At 43.8% G+C, this 14767-nt stretch overlaps 1 protein-coding gene across 2 annotated transcripts in view; it reads left to right on the top strand.

Moving 5' to 3' along the window:
• The window catches only part of ARHGEF6 (Rac/Cdc42 guanine nucleotide exchange factor 6), a 62439-nt gene that overhangs the window by 27662 nt on the left and 20010 nt on the right, over window positions 1-14767 (top strand). For both annotated transcript variants that reach the window (XM_015424044.1, XM_015424046.1), the window contains 10 exons: window positions 379-449; window positions 7416-7510; window positions 8594-8689; window positions 9003-9125; window positions 9565-9703; window positions 10006-10065; window positions 12194-12340; window positions 12820-12906; window positions 13582-13660; window positions 14505-14644. In XM_015424044.1, the coding sequence (XP_015279530.1) occupies window positions 379-449; window positions 7416-7510; window positions 8594-8689; window positions 9003-9125; window positions 9565-9703; window positions 10006-10065; window positions 12194-12340; window positions 12820-12906; window positions 13582-13660; window positions 14505-14644 (1037 nt within the window). The remainder of the gene's footprint in view (window positions 1-378; window positions 450-7415; window positions 7511-8593; window positions 8690-9002; window positions 9126-9564; window positions 9704-10005; window positions 10066-12193; window positions 12341-12819; window positions 12907-13581; window positions 13661-14504; window positions 14645-14767) is intronic.

Genomic DNA, 14767 nt, shown 5'->3' on the forward strand with positions numbered 1-14767 from the left:
GGGTGCTGTCAGAAACCGAACAGACCACAACATTTGCACCCTCTGCCCCCTGCCCAGTGGCACTTCCCCTGTTGCTGGGCAGACCTTTTGCATCCACTACATGAGCCTCGAGACAGTGCCACCAGGCAACGCTTGGCTTGGTTGGGCTGTACTTTTGTGGAAGCTTCCAGAAGCCACTTGCCATACCTGTGGTCCGCTGAAGTACCTTGTCAGTTCAGGCTGCAGGCCTGCAATTAAGGTTGGCTTCTTGTTTGTGGGTTGTTTAAACTTTGCTCAAGATGCTGATACAATCTCTATCTTTTTTTGGGGGGGGGATATTTGTTTCCTGATGGAATGAAGGCAGTTGTGTATAATGTCTTCCTCTGTTTCTTTCTCCAGATAAGCCACTCTCTCCTAAAGGTCTGAAAGGAGCTGAGAGCCCCCAACTAACAAAGAATTATTATAGTGTGGTGAGTTCTAAAAGCTTCAGTTCAGTTCCGTTAATTAGGATTTCTGTTCTTATATATTAATTCCTGTTTTCAGATAGGGAAATGATAGTAATACCTATACGGTGTCTTTTGTGCATCCTGTGCACATGATCTTGTTATAATTTGTACAACAGCCCTGCAAAGTAGGCCAGTGTCCTTTACCCATATTACAGATGGAGTAAGCTGAGGCTGCAAGAGAGTAGCTTGCCTAAGGCTATTTAGCAGAGGCAGGATTTGAAAAATGAACCTCCCAGAGCACAGATCACTCCTTTTCAGCTAGGGCAATGGTTCTCAGTTGGTGGTACATGTACCAGCAGTGAGATGCAGGGTTTTCATAACAGTTGCTAAGAATTTACTTTCCATCAATTTCCATCTCCACTAGCAAGTGTGACATTCTGTCTCCTGCCAGTCTTAGCAGCCATGGATTAACCATCTGTGATCTTTTGATATGTTAGTAATAATAACAGAATACCTGTAAACATATATTTGTCCTTCTCAGGAAAAGTGGGCTCTTTGTTTCTATCAAGGTGGGACTGAGGTTCTTTGATAGAGTAATAGGCAGGATGTAAGATACAAAAGGTTGAGCATCAATTAACTAGGCTATGCTAGCTCTGGGTGTAAGGCAAGACTGTTCTTTTCCTAAAAGACAAACAAAAGTAATGTGTACAATGCTTAGTTTCTTATATTTAAGGTGTTTTATAAATTTAACAATACCAGGAAGTGAAAAACTACCTTCTGCAAGCATCGTATATGATCTTAGCTGCTACGGGAAGTTCTCTGTCCCCCAAATCTCCCTCTGAACATGCATTTTATTCTGTCTCATGGTCAGCTTGGCATCCTCTTTGTTCAAATGCTGACCTTGGTTATATCCTAGATTTTCAGCGCTGAAGGTCTTTTCTGACTTTTCTAGTAACCTGTGTGACTTAGAGCAGTATGTCTTCAGCCCTCTGTGGAAGCCCGCCTCCTGGTTTGTGAGCTGCCTTTTTTATTTTCCTTTTCTTTGGAAGGTCCTGCTACTAGTAGGCATGAGGCCTCCTCCATGGTTGTGACCCTTGGCTTGTTCCTTATAGTAAACTTCCTAGTGCTTTGCTTGTGTTTCTTGTCCCAAGCTCTTTTGGTCCACAATCTTGACTTTGACAAGTGATGGCTTCCCGTCTTCCTTTCATATGACTCTGATATCACATGACTTCCTATCATGAGTTCAAAGTTCAGTGGGTCTCATGCTGCTTCCTGGGGGTTAAAAGTTTGCTCTGGGTCTGGAAAGATTGAAGATCATAGTTGTAGCCTAGGCATACCCAGTCTCAGTGTTCCGGGAGGCTTGAAAGCACTGTAACGATTGGAGGAGTATTCTTTTGCCCCTTGAGTGCTACAAATGATTCTTTTAAAGAACTTTTTAGTAATTAAAGTGTCTTGCACTATGTATACACCAAATTTCCGCTTTTTGAGTGACTGTGGTTTGTGCTGGTCCTACAAATGAGGAGTGCAAACAGCTCAGTTTGGAATTTGGGTTTGTAGGGCAAGGGCAAGTCATACTTTGCTGATATAAATGTTATGGTTTACTTCAAATTACAACATAATTAATTAGTTTGCTGTGCACAGCGTTGGGGGGCGGGGACATGGAAGAGAACTTGATGGCAACTGGCTCAGAGGGCTTTGGAAAAGGGATTGATGATTGATTGATTGATTTCTGTAAGAGAAGAGTTCTATCAACAAGTATTAGCCACGGTGACTAAATGGAACCTGCATGCTCCAAGTCAGTCTGTCTCTCAATACCAGGCGCTGGGGGGTGGGGGTGGGCAGCAGGGGAAGGCTGTGGCCTTCACATTTGGCTTGTCGGCTTCTTATTCTTCTTTTTTGATATTTTTGCATTTGTGTGTGTGTGTGTGCCCATACCTGAAAGCCATGGCAACCTCTGGCGTCTCCTACTGGGTCATGGAGGATGTTCAGAGAAGTGGCTTGATAGCCTGCCTCTGCTCTGGTCTCCCATCCAAATATTTGCCAGGGTTGGCCCTGCTTAGCTTCTGAGATCTAACGAGATCAGGTTTGTCTGGGCTATCCAGGTCAGGACTGGCATATGGGCTTCTTGAAGGTGTCTTTTAGCCATTGTGGGAAACAGGATGCTCGATTAAGTGAACCCTTGGTCTGGTCAAACAGGGCTCTTCCTAACTTTCTACGAGGCTTCTACAAGGCTTGTTCATGTAGTGCCAAGCCTTGGTTTGTTGCTGGATCTGAACCAGGCCAGTGTTTGGTGCACACAAAGAGACTATGGGTTGGATCCAGCCAACTTTTTCGTTCCGCTTCACCTGATTTCTCTCCTTACTAGAGCCTCTGTCCCACATGGTTTTTGTCCTGGCAGGTCTCATGATCCCCTTTTAGGTGGTCAAAAGAGAGCCCCAAATCCCTTTTTCATCAGTTGAGAAGCTGTTGGATGCAACCCTATGACTTATCTAACCCTTCATAGTTATGCATGGCTGATCCGAACATACAAGCTGGTACATTAAGCAAATAAATACTCAGGGTTTGTGAGCTCCAAAGAGGGATGGGGAGGATATGATAGTGAGACCTTTGCTGAGAGGCAGCCCTTGGTACATTCACAAGAATCTGGGCATGATGCTCCCTTCAAAATTCTAGATTTACGAACAAAATCATACCAAGCACCCAGGCGATAACCCCTAGTGTGTTTGGCAACCCCAGCCATAAGGCGCACACTCCAGTTATTTAGGATATTATTATTGTTATTGTTGTTGTTGTTATTGTTGTTGTTATTGTTGTTGTTATTGTTGTTGTTATTGTTATTGTTATTATTTTTCTTTTGCCCTCCCTCCTGGTTTGTTTGTTTTTTCTTTCAATTTGTTTGACCTAACCATCGTGACAACTGGGTGCCATGCGGCTGAGTTGATGCATACGATGTGACACTAATGTAGCAGGAAAATGCTCCAGCTGAGGGTAGAGGGAGCCTGGAGAAACAAGCTGCAGAATACATTGGCATTTAACAGAAATAGACTCTGTTTACAAGTTTCTTGGCCCAGTAAACAGCCTGCGTCAGTAGAAATGGAGGACAGCAGTAAACACAGGGATCTGACTTGGGTATCCCCTGAACTGAAAATGTCATTGTGTGGATGTGACCTTCGGATGCCGGAGGTTAAATGCTCTTCTACAGCGTGCATCTGGAAATGATTTGATTATTAGAGATGGGAGTAAAGAACTGTGCATTTAGACTGTTGAAATTCCATAGCAGCCGTGTCCCCTGTCATCTCTGCAGCTGGGAACTTGTCTTGGTTGCTGAGAAGGGATGACTCAGCTCTTCCTCCTTTCTGAAGAGATGCTCACGCCAAGCTGGATGGGGAGTGAGAGGCACAGAAAGACTTAGTGTCTCCCCTCACCAATAGCTGGGGCCTTGTTAGAGAGAGCATACTTTGAGACCATCGGGGCTGGTCGTCCCCCCTCCCCCCCAATCTGAGTGCCAGTTGCTCAGAGCCCAGTTTTGGTAAGGTCTAATGCTCCAGGGTACAGAGAAGGGGCAAGTACCAAAGTGTGTTGTGGCTCAAGAGTCAGACTGTGATTTGGGAGACGTAGGTTCAGATCACCACTCTGCCATGGAAGCTCACTGGGTGACCTTGGGCCAGTCACACTCTGTTCACCTAGCCTACCTCACAGGCCTGTTATGAGGATAAAATATAGAAAGAGAGAATGTTGTAAGCCACTTTGGGTCCCCATTGGGGAGAAAAGTGGGTGGGAAATTAGGTAAATAAATACCTATAGCAGCCCTGACCTGGATAGTCCAGGCAAGCCTGATCTCTTCAGATCTTGGAAGCTAAGCAGGGCCGACCCTGGCTAGTATTTGGATGGGAGGCCTCCAAGAAATACCAGGATCATGGTGCAGAGGCAGGCAATGGCAAGCGACCTCTGAACGTCACCTTGCCTTCAAGCCCCACTAGAGGTCACCACAAGTCAGCTTGACGTGATGGCAAATAAATAAATATCTATAGCAGAAGAGCTACAGGCAACTAAGTAGTATGGAGGTTCTGCATGGATAGTCTCACCACCTAGCAATTAACCGACCAGTCTGCAAGAGCACAGTAGATTTTGGAACTGTGTAGCAAATAGTGGCATGGGACTGGCTGTCTCATTCCGAGGACCAAGAGAATTCTGAACTGTGATATTGGTCTCTTGGCTCAAACTGCATGTGGTCCTTCTTATAACCAGCATGTTGGTGACTCAGACTGTAGGGCATAGGTGCCTGACCTGCAGAAATCTTGGGTCCTGCCCTCCATCTCCAGCAAGATCTTTCAGGCATGAAAAGACTTCCACAATACCCACCTAAGCCTCATCTGTATTGCACATCAAGCAACTCAGCTCCTCCATCGCAAAGGCTTTGTGCAAGTTTGGATGCCAGCCTGACTAATGTGTGTAATTCTGCAAGCAGTTCAGTGTGTGTGCTTTTTTCATTCGGTTTCTGTGTTGACCTTTCCAAGGGCTCAGGGCAACGAAAAGCAATTTAACAACTAATAAAGCCAAGCAGGTGAAAAGAAAAGTTAAAGTCACCCTGCATCTGTTTTATTCTGGCTGTCCAGGAAGGGAAGATTTGATCCAAGTGCAGACTTTGACCTTCTTCTAGGGGAAGGGAGTTCTACAAATGAGGATCCACCACTCAGAATCTCTCTTTCTGCATGCCTTGGATGTTTGAAACTGGCACAGAGATTTCCTGTAAGGTTAACCAGCAGATATACTTTGTTGGATAATCCCAGTGCTAACCAACGTTTATTGAGTCTAAGAGCAAAATTCCTTCCCGTCCCCAAATCATCAGATGCTTATTTAAAATCTGTGAGATAGGGGCATCTCCAAGTCTGGTTCCCCACACATGGATATATATTGCCCTAGGTCCATAAGTGTGTGTGTGTGAGAGAGAATTGCACATGGATGCTAAAATTAGGGATAGGGGATCTCAATTGCAATAAACTTTTCCTCAAAAAATGTGAGTAGAAATATTAAAGTTGATGCCTGGTTTTGTGTAAGGTAAAGGTAAAGGTTTCCCTTGCTCAAAACCCAGTCGAATCCGACCCTGAGGGGCGGTACTCATCTCCATTTCCAAGCTGAAGAGCCAGCGCTGTCCAAAGACGTTTCTGTGGTCATTTGGCCAGCATGACTACACGCTGAGGTGCATGGAACACTGTTACCTTCCCACTGAAGCGGTACCTATTTATCTACTTGCAATTTCTTGCTTTCGAACTGCTAGGTTGGCAGGAGGTGGGACCAGAGGCAGGTAGTTGCATATAAATGATATAAATACGGCATAAAATAACAGAATCACAAATGTTTGCAGTGGAGAGCGGTAAAATGAGAAGACTCACAGTGTCAACGTGAGAAAACAAAAAAAGGCATATTTGTACCACCTAGTTACATAAAATAAACAGAATCACGAATGTTTGCAGTGGAGATCGGTGAAATGAGAAGACTCACAGTGTCAACGTGAGAAAACAAAAAAAGGCATATTTGTACCACCTAGTTAAAAATTCTCATAATCCTCAAATAGTGACAAACATGCATCCAAAGCTGTGCCTTGATGAGAATTCAAGAGAGAAGGAATGAAAGCAAAGGGTTGAGATCATTAACTCATAAACAAAGGCCTGACAATTTCTGCTGTTTGTTGCTTCTTGCTTTGGTTTTCTCATGTTTTAAATAGTGAATTGTGTTGAGAGTCTTGACATGCTGTATACAAATATAGTAAATAAATAATGGAGCTGTCATTATCATCATCTTTATTATTAGCTCCTTATTTCATGAGAAACAGTTTCCCGTTCATGAGTATCCAGGGCCATAACCTTGGGGAAGGGGTTGGTTCCCCTGGGGATATTCTAGGTCCCTTCCCACAATGTTCAACTTTATTAGAAGCAAGTGTCCTGCCCTTTTATTTGTCTTGGTATTGTCAGAGTCTGGGGTCAGTTCAAGCTGAATTCCAGAGTCAGCGTCAAAGTTCAGTCCAAAGGTCAGTTACCAAGCGAGCAGAGTCCAGTTCAAAACATTATACAGGAAGCAAGGTCCAACACTCTGAGTTCATCTACAAGTGCAGGGAGGAAGATTCCAGAGTCAGTGGCAAGAGTTGGTCCAAGGGTCACAGGAGCAGAGTTCAGAGCTGTGGTCGCTGAGTCAAGAGGTTGGTGACTTGTTGCTTCCACAACATGCAGGCTCCCAGCATTGGGTATAGGCACTTCCTAACAAGCCCTTGTTAACAGCTAGCTGCTTGGGAGTACTGCTTCAACTACTTCAGGCTGTCATCAGCAAGCAGCTGGCAATGGGCCAGGAGATGTGCACTCTGCCTCCTTGCTTGCAGCTTCCTTCTAAGCTTCTGTCTCCGGCACTCTAAGGGTGGAAGTGAGCCTGGTAGACTGAGTCTCATCTGCTGCATCGGGGGTGGGGGGTGGCTCTGGATCAGCTGTTGGCTGTGAGCCGTGAGCAGTCTGTAGCTCTCTGATTCCACTAGGTTCAGAACTGGCTACATGAGGCTCCTCTTCACCTGAGGAATCCCTTTCTCCTGAGTAGTCCTCAGTAGAGCTTGTCTCAGGCTGAGGCTGACCCATGACAGGTATAAGGAAAAGTACGGAGCTGGTATTCTGCTTACCTGAGCTGTCTCATCGTTTGTTCATTTGCTGATAACTTTCAGTCATCTAGCCAGTGCATGCACGGGCTGTGGAATGACTGGCAAACTGTAGGCTCTTATCTTTCCCCTTAAAATTTCATTTTATTATTTAATACAAATGCAATGACTAAACAAACGAGGAGGCTTCTGTTTAGAAATCCAGTGATTCTGTGTTTGTTCTGCACCTGCCTTCTCTTGGTCTTCCTCAAAGTTCCCATATCACAGTTTTGCCAGCTATGGGTCTGAGCAAGCTCTCAGTTGTGGCTATGGCATGCTTATTCATCCATTTATCCATCACACTCTCGCTTTAGGTACTTCAGAATATTCTGGAAACAGAGCGAGACTATGCCAGGGAACTGCAGGCTCTTCTGGGAACATACCTGAGGCCCCTACAGTCCTATGACAAGTAAGATTTACTCATTTCAGGTTGATAAACCTCCATTAGCACTTGTCAATGTTGATGCTGACTCCCATGTGCAGAAATGGGTTACAACTTGGGCATGGTTCCCACACGAGTAGGTGAGACAGACTGCTCCACTGTGGACTGCGGGTGGGAGATCATGAAGTTTGGCATGCCACCTTATACGTGAAAGACTCTCTGCAAATCAAAAACCAGGGATGTGCGAATTTTATATTTGCAATGCGGGCTTTTTAAATGCAGAATTACTCAACTTGCATGTAAAGAAAGCAAGTGGACACTGTACACAGACTGTATATGTGTTCACTGTAACTTGTGAAAATGGGCTACCAAAGTATGCTTGTGAGTGAAGTTTGAAACATCCTTGGGCTGGCTTGTAAGTCATCATCCTTCCTCATTTTGCACTTGGCACAAGTTTGCATCGACATCAGAATAGGCAAAATCTGATTTGCTCTCACCCCGCAAGCCTAGACTTCAGACAATTTTTTTTGGTTCCCAGATTGGAATCCTGGTTTGCAGGGCAAGTACCACGGTTTGCCAGTATGGATGTAATATGTAATACCAAGCTGTGGCTTGCTATAGACTGTGTGTGCGGAATGGGGCAGAGGGATCATGAAAGAGAATCTAAGACTACATCTGAAACCGTGCCATTCTTAGGTTATGCAAAGCACTATGGGGAAATGAACAAAAAGGCATTCAGTACTGGGTTCTGGCTCAATGGTGCTTTGTATGTAGAAGGTTGCAGGTTTAATCCCTCTTATCTCCACTTAAGAGTTCTCTGGTAGCTGACACTGGGAAGCACTTCTCTCTTCCCAAGGGACTAGAGAGCTACTGCTGGTCCGAATAAGTGCTGGAGATGGAGCTCAATGGACATATAGTCTGACCTGGGATGAAGTAGCTGTGCATGTTCGTTAATAATCAGAACACAAAGGATTGTAACGAAGGCACTCACAGCCTCATGACAGTTGCGTGAGACAAGAGATGTTTTCATTCGACTGTTGTAGGTACTAGTGATGTGCCATTTGCGTTGCTCGTTGGAAAGATGGCTTTTTGTTGTTGGAATTCTTCCAGACTGAGCGCCGTAGATATTGCATCTTTACTTGGAAATGTGGACGACATCTGCTCCTTTCAGCAAACGCTCCACCAGGCATTGGAAGAATGTGCGAAGTAAGTACTGGCAAGAAAAGGAGGGCCGTACCAAAGCAAACTGGTAGCTACTAAATGTCTTTTAAAAAATGGCATAAGTATCATTCAAGTAATCTCAGTGATTCTTACAACAGTTTTATAAGAGTGGCCAAAATTGTCTTCTCCCTTTGGCAGATTTTTTTTTTGGGGGGGGGGGTGTTGAAATCATTGCTTGCCTATGACTCCCCCTCCTGGCTGAGATTTGAACTTCTCAACTTTCAGCTCATTTTCTCAAGTGTCACACAGGATGCTGTGTGAACGAGTGCTCTGAATGCACCCCCTGTATAATTTGCAGACTTCCAGAGAACCAGCAAAAAGTGGGAGGCTGCTTCCTAAGCCTGATGCCCCAGTTCCGATCTCTGTACCTCACCTATTGCGCTAACCATCCTTCGGCTGTCAACGTCTTGACCCAACACAGGTAAAAAAAACAAACCGATGATGATGACGATGATGATGATGATGACGATGATGATGATGATGATGATGATGATGATGATGATGATGATGATGATGATGATGATGATGATAGAGTCTCTCAAGAAAGCACTGGAATATAAAAAAGGGTCTAGTTGGCTCAGAGCAGTAATGGAATCTGGTTCCGTCTCCTGTTGGAGAGCCAGCATGGTTTCGTGGTTAAGAGCTGCGGACTATAATCAGGAGAACCAAGTTTGATGCCCCACTCCTCCACATGAAGGCTGTTGGGTGACCTTGGGCCATTCACAGTTCTGTCAGAGCTCTCTCAGCCCCACCTACCCCACAAGGTAACTGTTGTGGGGAGAGGAAGGGAAGGCGATTGTAAGCTGCCTTAAGACTCCTTCGTCTGCTGGTGCTTCTTCTTTGGTATTTGTGTCTTCTAGTGATGAACTGGAGAAGTTCATGGAGATTCAAGGGGCAGCCTGTCCAGGGATCCTGACCTTAACGACGAGCCTCAGCAAACCATTTACACGGCTGGACAAATATATCTCCCTTCTCCAGGAACTGGAGCGGCACATGGAGGTAAACCTGGAGGCATGCTTTTCCACACTGAAGAGGGTCTACAACAATCCCCGGTGGGCTTTTTTGAAGGAGAGGGGTTGCTTTTCCCTTGTAAAAATTGAACCCATGTTTTCTGTTTCCCCACAGTAAGCGGAGTGGCTCAATGCATAAGCATGTGAAAATGGGGGGGGGTGGGGCGGGGGTATATTGGTACTACCCTCGTTGTTTGTGACTAGCGCCACCTAGGGGTAGGTGGGCTCTCTGACTTTCTCATTGTTTCCCCCCCTTCAAAACTAACTCCGGGGCTTCCCCACTTTTTGTAGGAAGTGCATCCAGACCACGAAGAAGTCTTGAAAGCTGTCACATCCTTCAAGTCTCTTGTGGTAGGTCCCAAAACAGTGTCAGCGAATCATACCAGATACAGTACCACTGGTGAAATTTTAGAAAAGCATAGATAAGTAAGTGAGAAAAGTAAACGGGAGCCTTCTGGATTGTCAAGTACTTGAGCATCTGTGTGTGGGTGTTCTTTAATTTTATGAAAGCTTAAAAGCTGTTTCATTTAAAGCTGTGTAGTAAATTACATTTGTTTGTGAACCTGTTAAGGAGACTATTCGTTTCTACTGTTTCAGATAGATTTATGACAATTCCTTTTTATCCCTTGGTATGTTCTATTTATATTAATTCAAATATTTGCATCCCAGCTTTACTTTTGGCTCAGGGCAGCTCTAGCCCTTCCCACCATCAGCACTGTAGTTTTGCAGATGGTTTGGAATGGTCCCAACGCTACATTTCAGGAAATTGGGGGTGGTATTTTTTATTTTGGCTTGCTTAGAGGGAACCAGTAAGGTAAAAACTGAGAATCTGTGCTAAAAACAGATGGAACTACGTTGCCCACAAGGGGGACTATTTCCCTAGGCTTTGTGTGCAAGCATATATTTTACAAAGACTATTCAAAAGTTAGGGTAGGGGTGGATAAGAACTTGAAGCTGGGTTGCAAGAAGATGAGATTTCATTGAAAACGGGAAAGGAACATGGTGTCGAGACCTTAGCAGCATCAAAGTGTTTGCAGATACCATATATATATCTTTATTTCTGTGTCACTAAGATTTTTTTATATATTTTTCCCTAACTTACTTTTTGATCCTGTTGTTTATGCTGTTAATTGTTTTACATTGTCCATTTTGTATTTGTATTTTTTCATGTTGAAAACTTAATACTTTTTTTTTTTTTTAAAGTGTTTGCAGAGAATTTAAAAAAAGAGAACTCACAAGCCACTCCAGCTGGCTGAAGACATCTTCTTAAGCCATTTTTTCTTGGGAAATTATTTCTTCAATGCCCAGACCTCCTCTGTCGGGGCCATGTCATCTGAGGGCCACACTGCATATGGCAGTGGGAGTTCCATAACTGGAATTCCAGACCCATTTGGCGCTAAAAGCAGCCATCAGGAGACCCAAAATGGCTTGGCACCGTGGTGCTGGGATGTGTGTGTGCATGTTAAATCTTCCCCCTTGCTATGTTTCCCCCGATTGACTATCCTCAGGTTCCTTCAAACCCCAGCTGGGAGAAAAGATGGACACAATTTGTTGCTTGAATCAGCCAAGCAGAGGATCTTTTTCAGATAGTGCTGAAGAGAAGGTTAACCCTTTCTATAGTTTTGAACCACCTAGGAGTGCCCTACAGCTGCTTCATAGGGTCAAATAAACTCATCTGGAGTTTCAGTTACAGATTTCTTAAGGCTACATGCAATTTGACCCCGAATCTCTCCTAGTGCTCATTAGTCAGTGCGTCATCTCTTGTATTGCTTGACCTCTCTCCTGTTCTGTGCTGTAGTCTCACCATTAAACTGTCCCTTAGAGCTGCTATTTCTCTGGCTGTTGTGGGGGGAGATAAGACCACCTGTATGTTTTCCCCAAGGAAGCAAATGGTGTAGGGGGATGGTTGAAACCAGAAAAATGATGAAATGGGAAAGAATCACCCCACACATAAATACACCTGATATCCCTGACCCAAACCAACCCACACCTCAGCAGCTATTTAGGAATTTAAAATGTATTTCTCCATAAGATGGCCCTTAACTTGTAAGCTTCTTGGGGCAGGGATCTTCCTTGTTTGTGTTCGTCAGTGACCTTGTGGACCTAAAACATTCCCCTGCCTTGATTCTCAAAATACAGATTGCAGATCTTCAATAGCAAAGTTTTTTTCTGTTTTTTCTAGCATTTTTATGTTGTAGCTTTTGCAGACATGTTATTATCAACATAGATTCTTTGTTCTAATTGTATTGCAATGACACATCATTTGCTGTTTTACCTGTTACAGTTGTTGGCTTTCGTAAGATTTTGGGGAGTGATACTTGGGAGTGGGCTGTTCTTCCTGTGTCTCCAGTCTTGTGACCAAGATACACGGAATAATTATTAGTGCATCTTCCTCTCTGCTCTTTGCGTGTGTGTGAGGGATGGAGAAATGGGAAGCAAAATTTTTTTAAAAAACCAAAGGCTTCTTTTCTGTTTCCAGTCCCAGTGTCAGGAGATGAGGAAGAGAAAACAGCTTGAGCTCCAGATCCTTTCCGAGTCCATTCAGGGATGGGAAGGCGAAGAGATAAAATCTATGGGCCCTGTCATTTATATGTCACAAGTCATGGTCCAATATGGAGCGAGTGAGGTAAGAGAGGCGGGACTTACTATCACAGACTATGAGGACTAGACCCTTTATTCACCATCTTCTCTTCTTTCTCCTCTCCTTGTTAAAGGACAGATTGTGAAAGGACAGCGCCAAGTTCACACATGTCATTCTTCCCAATAAGAAGGCATCCAGTGCTGTTCTCATGGTGTTTCAAAGCAATACACACAGGGCGAATTATTGACTGGGTGTTGGGTGGATGGATGACTAAATCTACGAAAAGGTTTTTGCCTTCTCATGCAGTGCTTAGAGCTGCACATTCCAGCCTTTCCAGAACTATCTAGCTCTGTATTGTCCATGCTGACAGACCATGAGTCTGAGCCAAAGAAAGGTCTTTCTCAACCCCAGTTGTCCTTTAACTGGAGATGCCAGGGATTGAACCCAGGACCTTCCCCATGCATAATGGAGCATTTTGTGACAGCTAACTGGTCTAAAATGTGAAATGTTCTCTTGCTTTTCAGGAGCGAGAAGAGAGGTACTTTATGCTGTTTTCAAACATTCTGCTGATGCTCTCGGCCAGTCCTCGGATGAGTGGCTTCATCTATCAGGTGAGCAGAGGCTGTTCGCAATTCCAGATAATTGGAAACCAAGCTCATAATGGTCTTGCATACAAAAAAGTAATACTTAAGAAGTACCAAAGCTATTTCTATTTTTATTTATTTGTGAATTTCAGGAGTCATACCATCTTTCCTGTACAAGACTACAAAGAAAAGAATTGCTATAATGCCAAAAAAATAGATAAAGCTTAAAAAACTAGTGTGTGTTTTTAAAAAACACAAGAAAACACAAAAACAATAATAAAAAATGCAATACAAAGGTAATGAAAAGCACAACAGTAAGGATCCTGAAAAACATTTAATCGTCAGAAGCTAAAACAATAGAAGTAGTAATGAAAAGCAATAAAGCCCGGGCATTTGAAGTCTGAGATCTAAAGTGAATATAGATAAAAGATATGGCGCATTTATATTAATACTAAATAAGGAGTGGTTTCTTGAATTAAGTGGCAAGTCTACCTTCACAACAGACAGTTGTGGAAGGCGGATCAGTAGATAACCTCTTTCTAGAACTGTAACTGACAGCATTGCCTAGGTGTGAAAAAATCTTTAAATCTTCTACCACCAAATTTATTAACTGGTAAATGGAAGATATCAAATCAGTGATTACAAATATTGCAAAATCTTAATCAAGGTTACTGGAAATAATTTTTTCTTTTGGGGGGGCAGGGGAAACTGCCTTTAACAGGAATGGTGGTGACAAAACTTGAAGATATGGATGGAAATGAACATGCTTTCGAAATTGGAGGTCAGTATTGCTGCCAGTGGCTGTTATATGTGCGTTGTGTGGGATATCTTTGTTGGCACAAATGGGCACCTATGACAGGAATATCGTCTTGATGGCTGCTCCAGAAGGAGGTCCTTACATGGTTAGTTAGAGATGGCAACAGGTTAATCAACATGGGGATTTATTAACAAGAATACCCATATGTTTATTTATCGTGGAACAAGCTGCTGCCCCTGCCCACTGTTATGGAGGACTGGTCAATGGCTATTGGTGTGATGTTATCCCCAAACCAACACACTATGAGACTGTTTTATCATAATGCTTACACAATGTATTGGCACTTTCACAACAGATGGTTTAGTTATGCGTGTGTGTTTTTTTCCAGTTTCCCACATATGTGCAGCAATGACTAGCCAAGCCACATTATACATATTCAAATATTAGTGTCTCTGGGTGGTTAGGAACATAACCCCCCCCCCCACACACACACACACACACAACCTGAGGAGGAAGGCCTTGGTGCTGTATTTTTGTGTGGCCAGATATGGCAACTCACAATGCAAATTTGCCTGCCTTTGATTACTCGCCTGCTCAGAGCAACATGGAAAACCAGCGTCTGCCAGATCATTTAAATTTAGCAACATTTTGGGGTGGGGGGGGTGACCATCCACATTTTAAAATTGCTATTTTCCATTTGACATGCTGCATTTAACCATGTTCAAAGGGGGGGAAACATAATGTCAGAAAAGGCACTTATTTATGCTACTTGTGAAAGCATCCTACATTTTTCTTCCTTAGCTGGCTTTTAGTAGGGTTTGTGGTTTGTTTGTTTTTAAATTGTGCACCATTCATTCACATCTCACAGGAACTATGATAGACCGGATCACGGTACACTGTAACAGCAGCCACGATCTGCATGAATGGCTGGACCATTTGCAAAGGCTGACAAGAGGGGCAGCTTCAAGTGGCACCCTGTCCAAGACACACTCTTGGAGTTCTCACTCGGTAAGTTCATCGGCTTGGTCATGCTGTGTTTCCAGCAGTGTAGAGCACTTTCCTCTTTAGTAGGAGATGTGTGTGAGCCAAAACTCCAAAATGGAACAACGTCCTGCATAAGGACATCGGAAG

Source organism: Gekko japonicus, unplaced genomic scaffold (genome assembly GCF_001447785.1).
Source record: "Gekko japonicus isolate JY-2015 unplaced genomic scaffold, Gekko_japonicus_V1.1 scaffold575, whole genome shotgun sequence".
NCBI classification, from domain to species: domain Eukaryota; kingdom Metazoa; phylum Chordata; class Lepidosauria; order Squamata; family Gekkonidae; genus Gekko; species Gekko japonicus.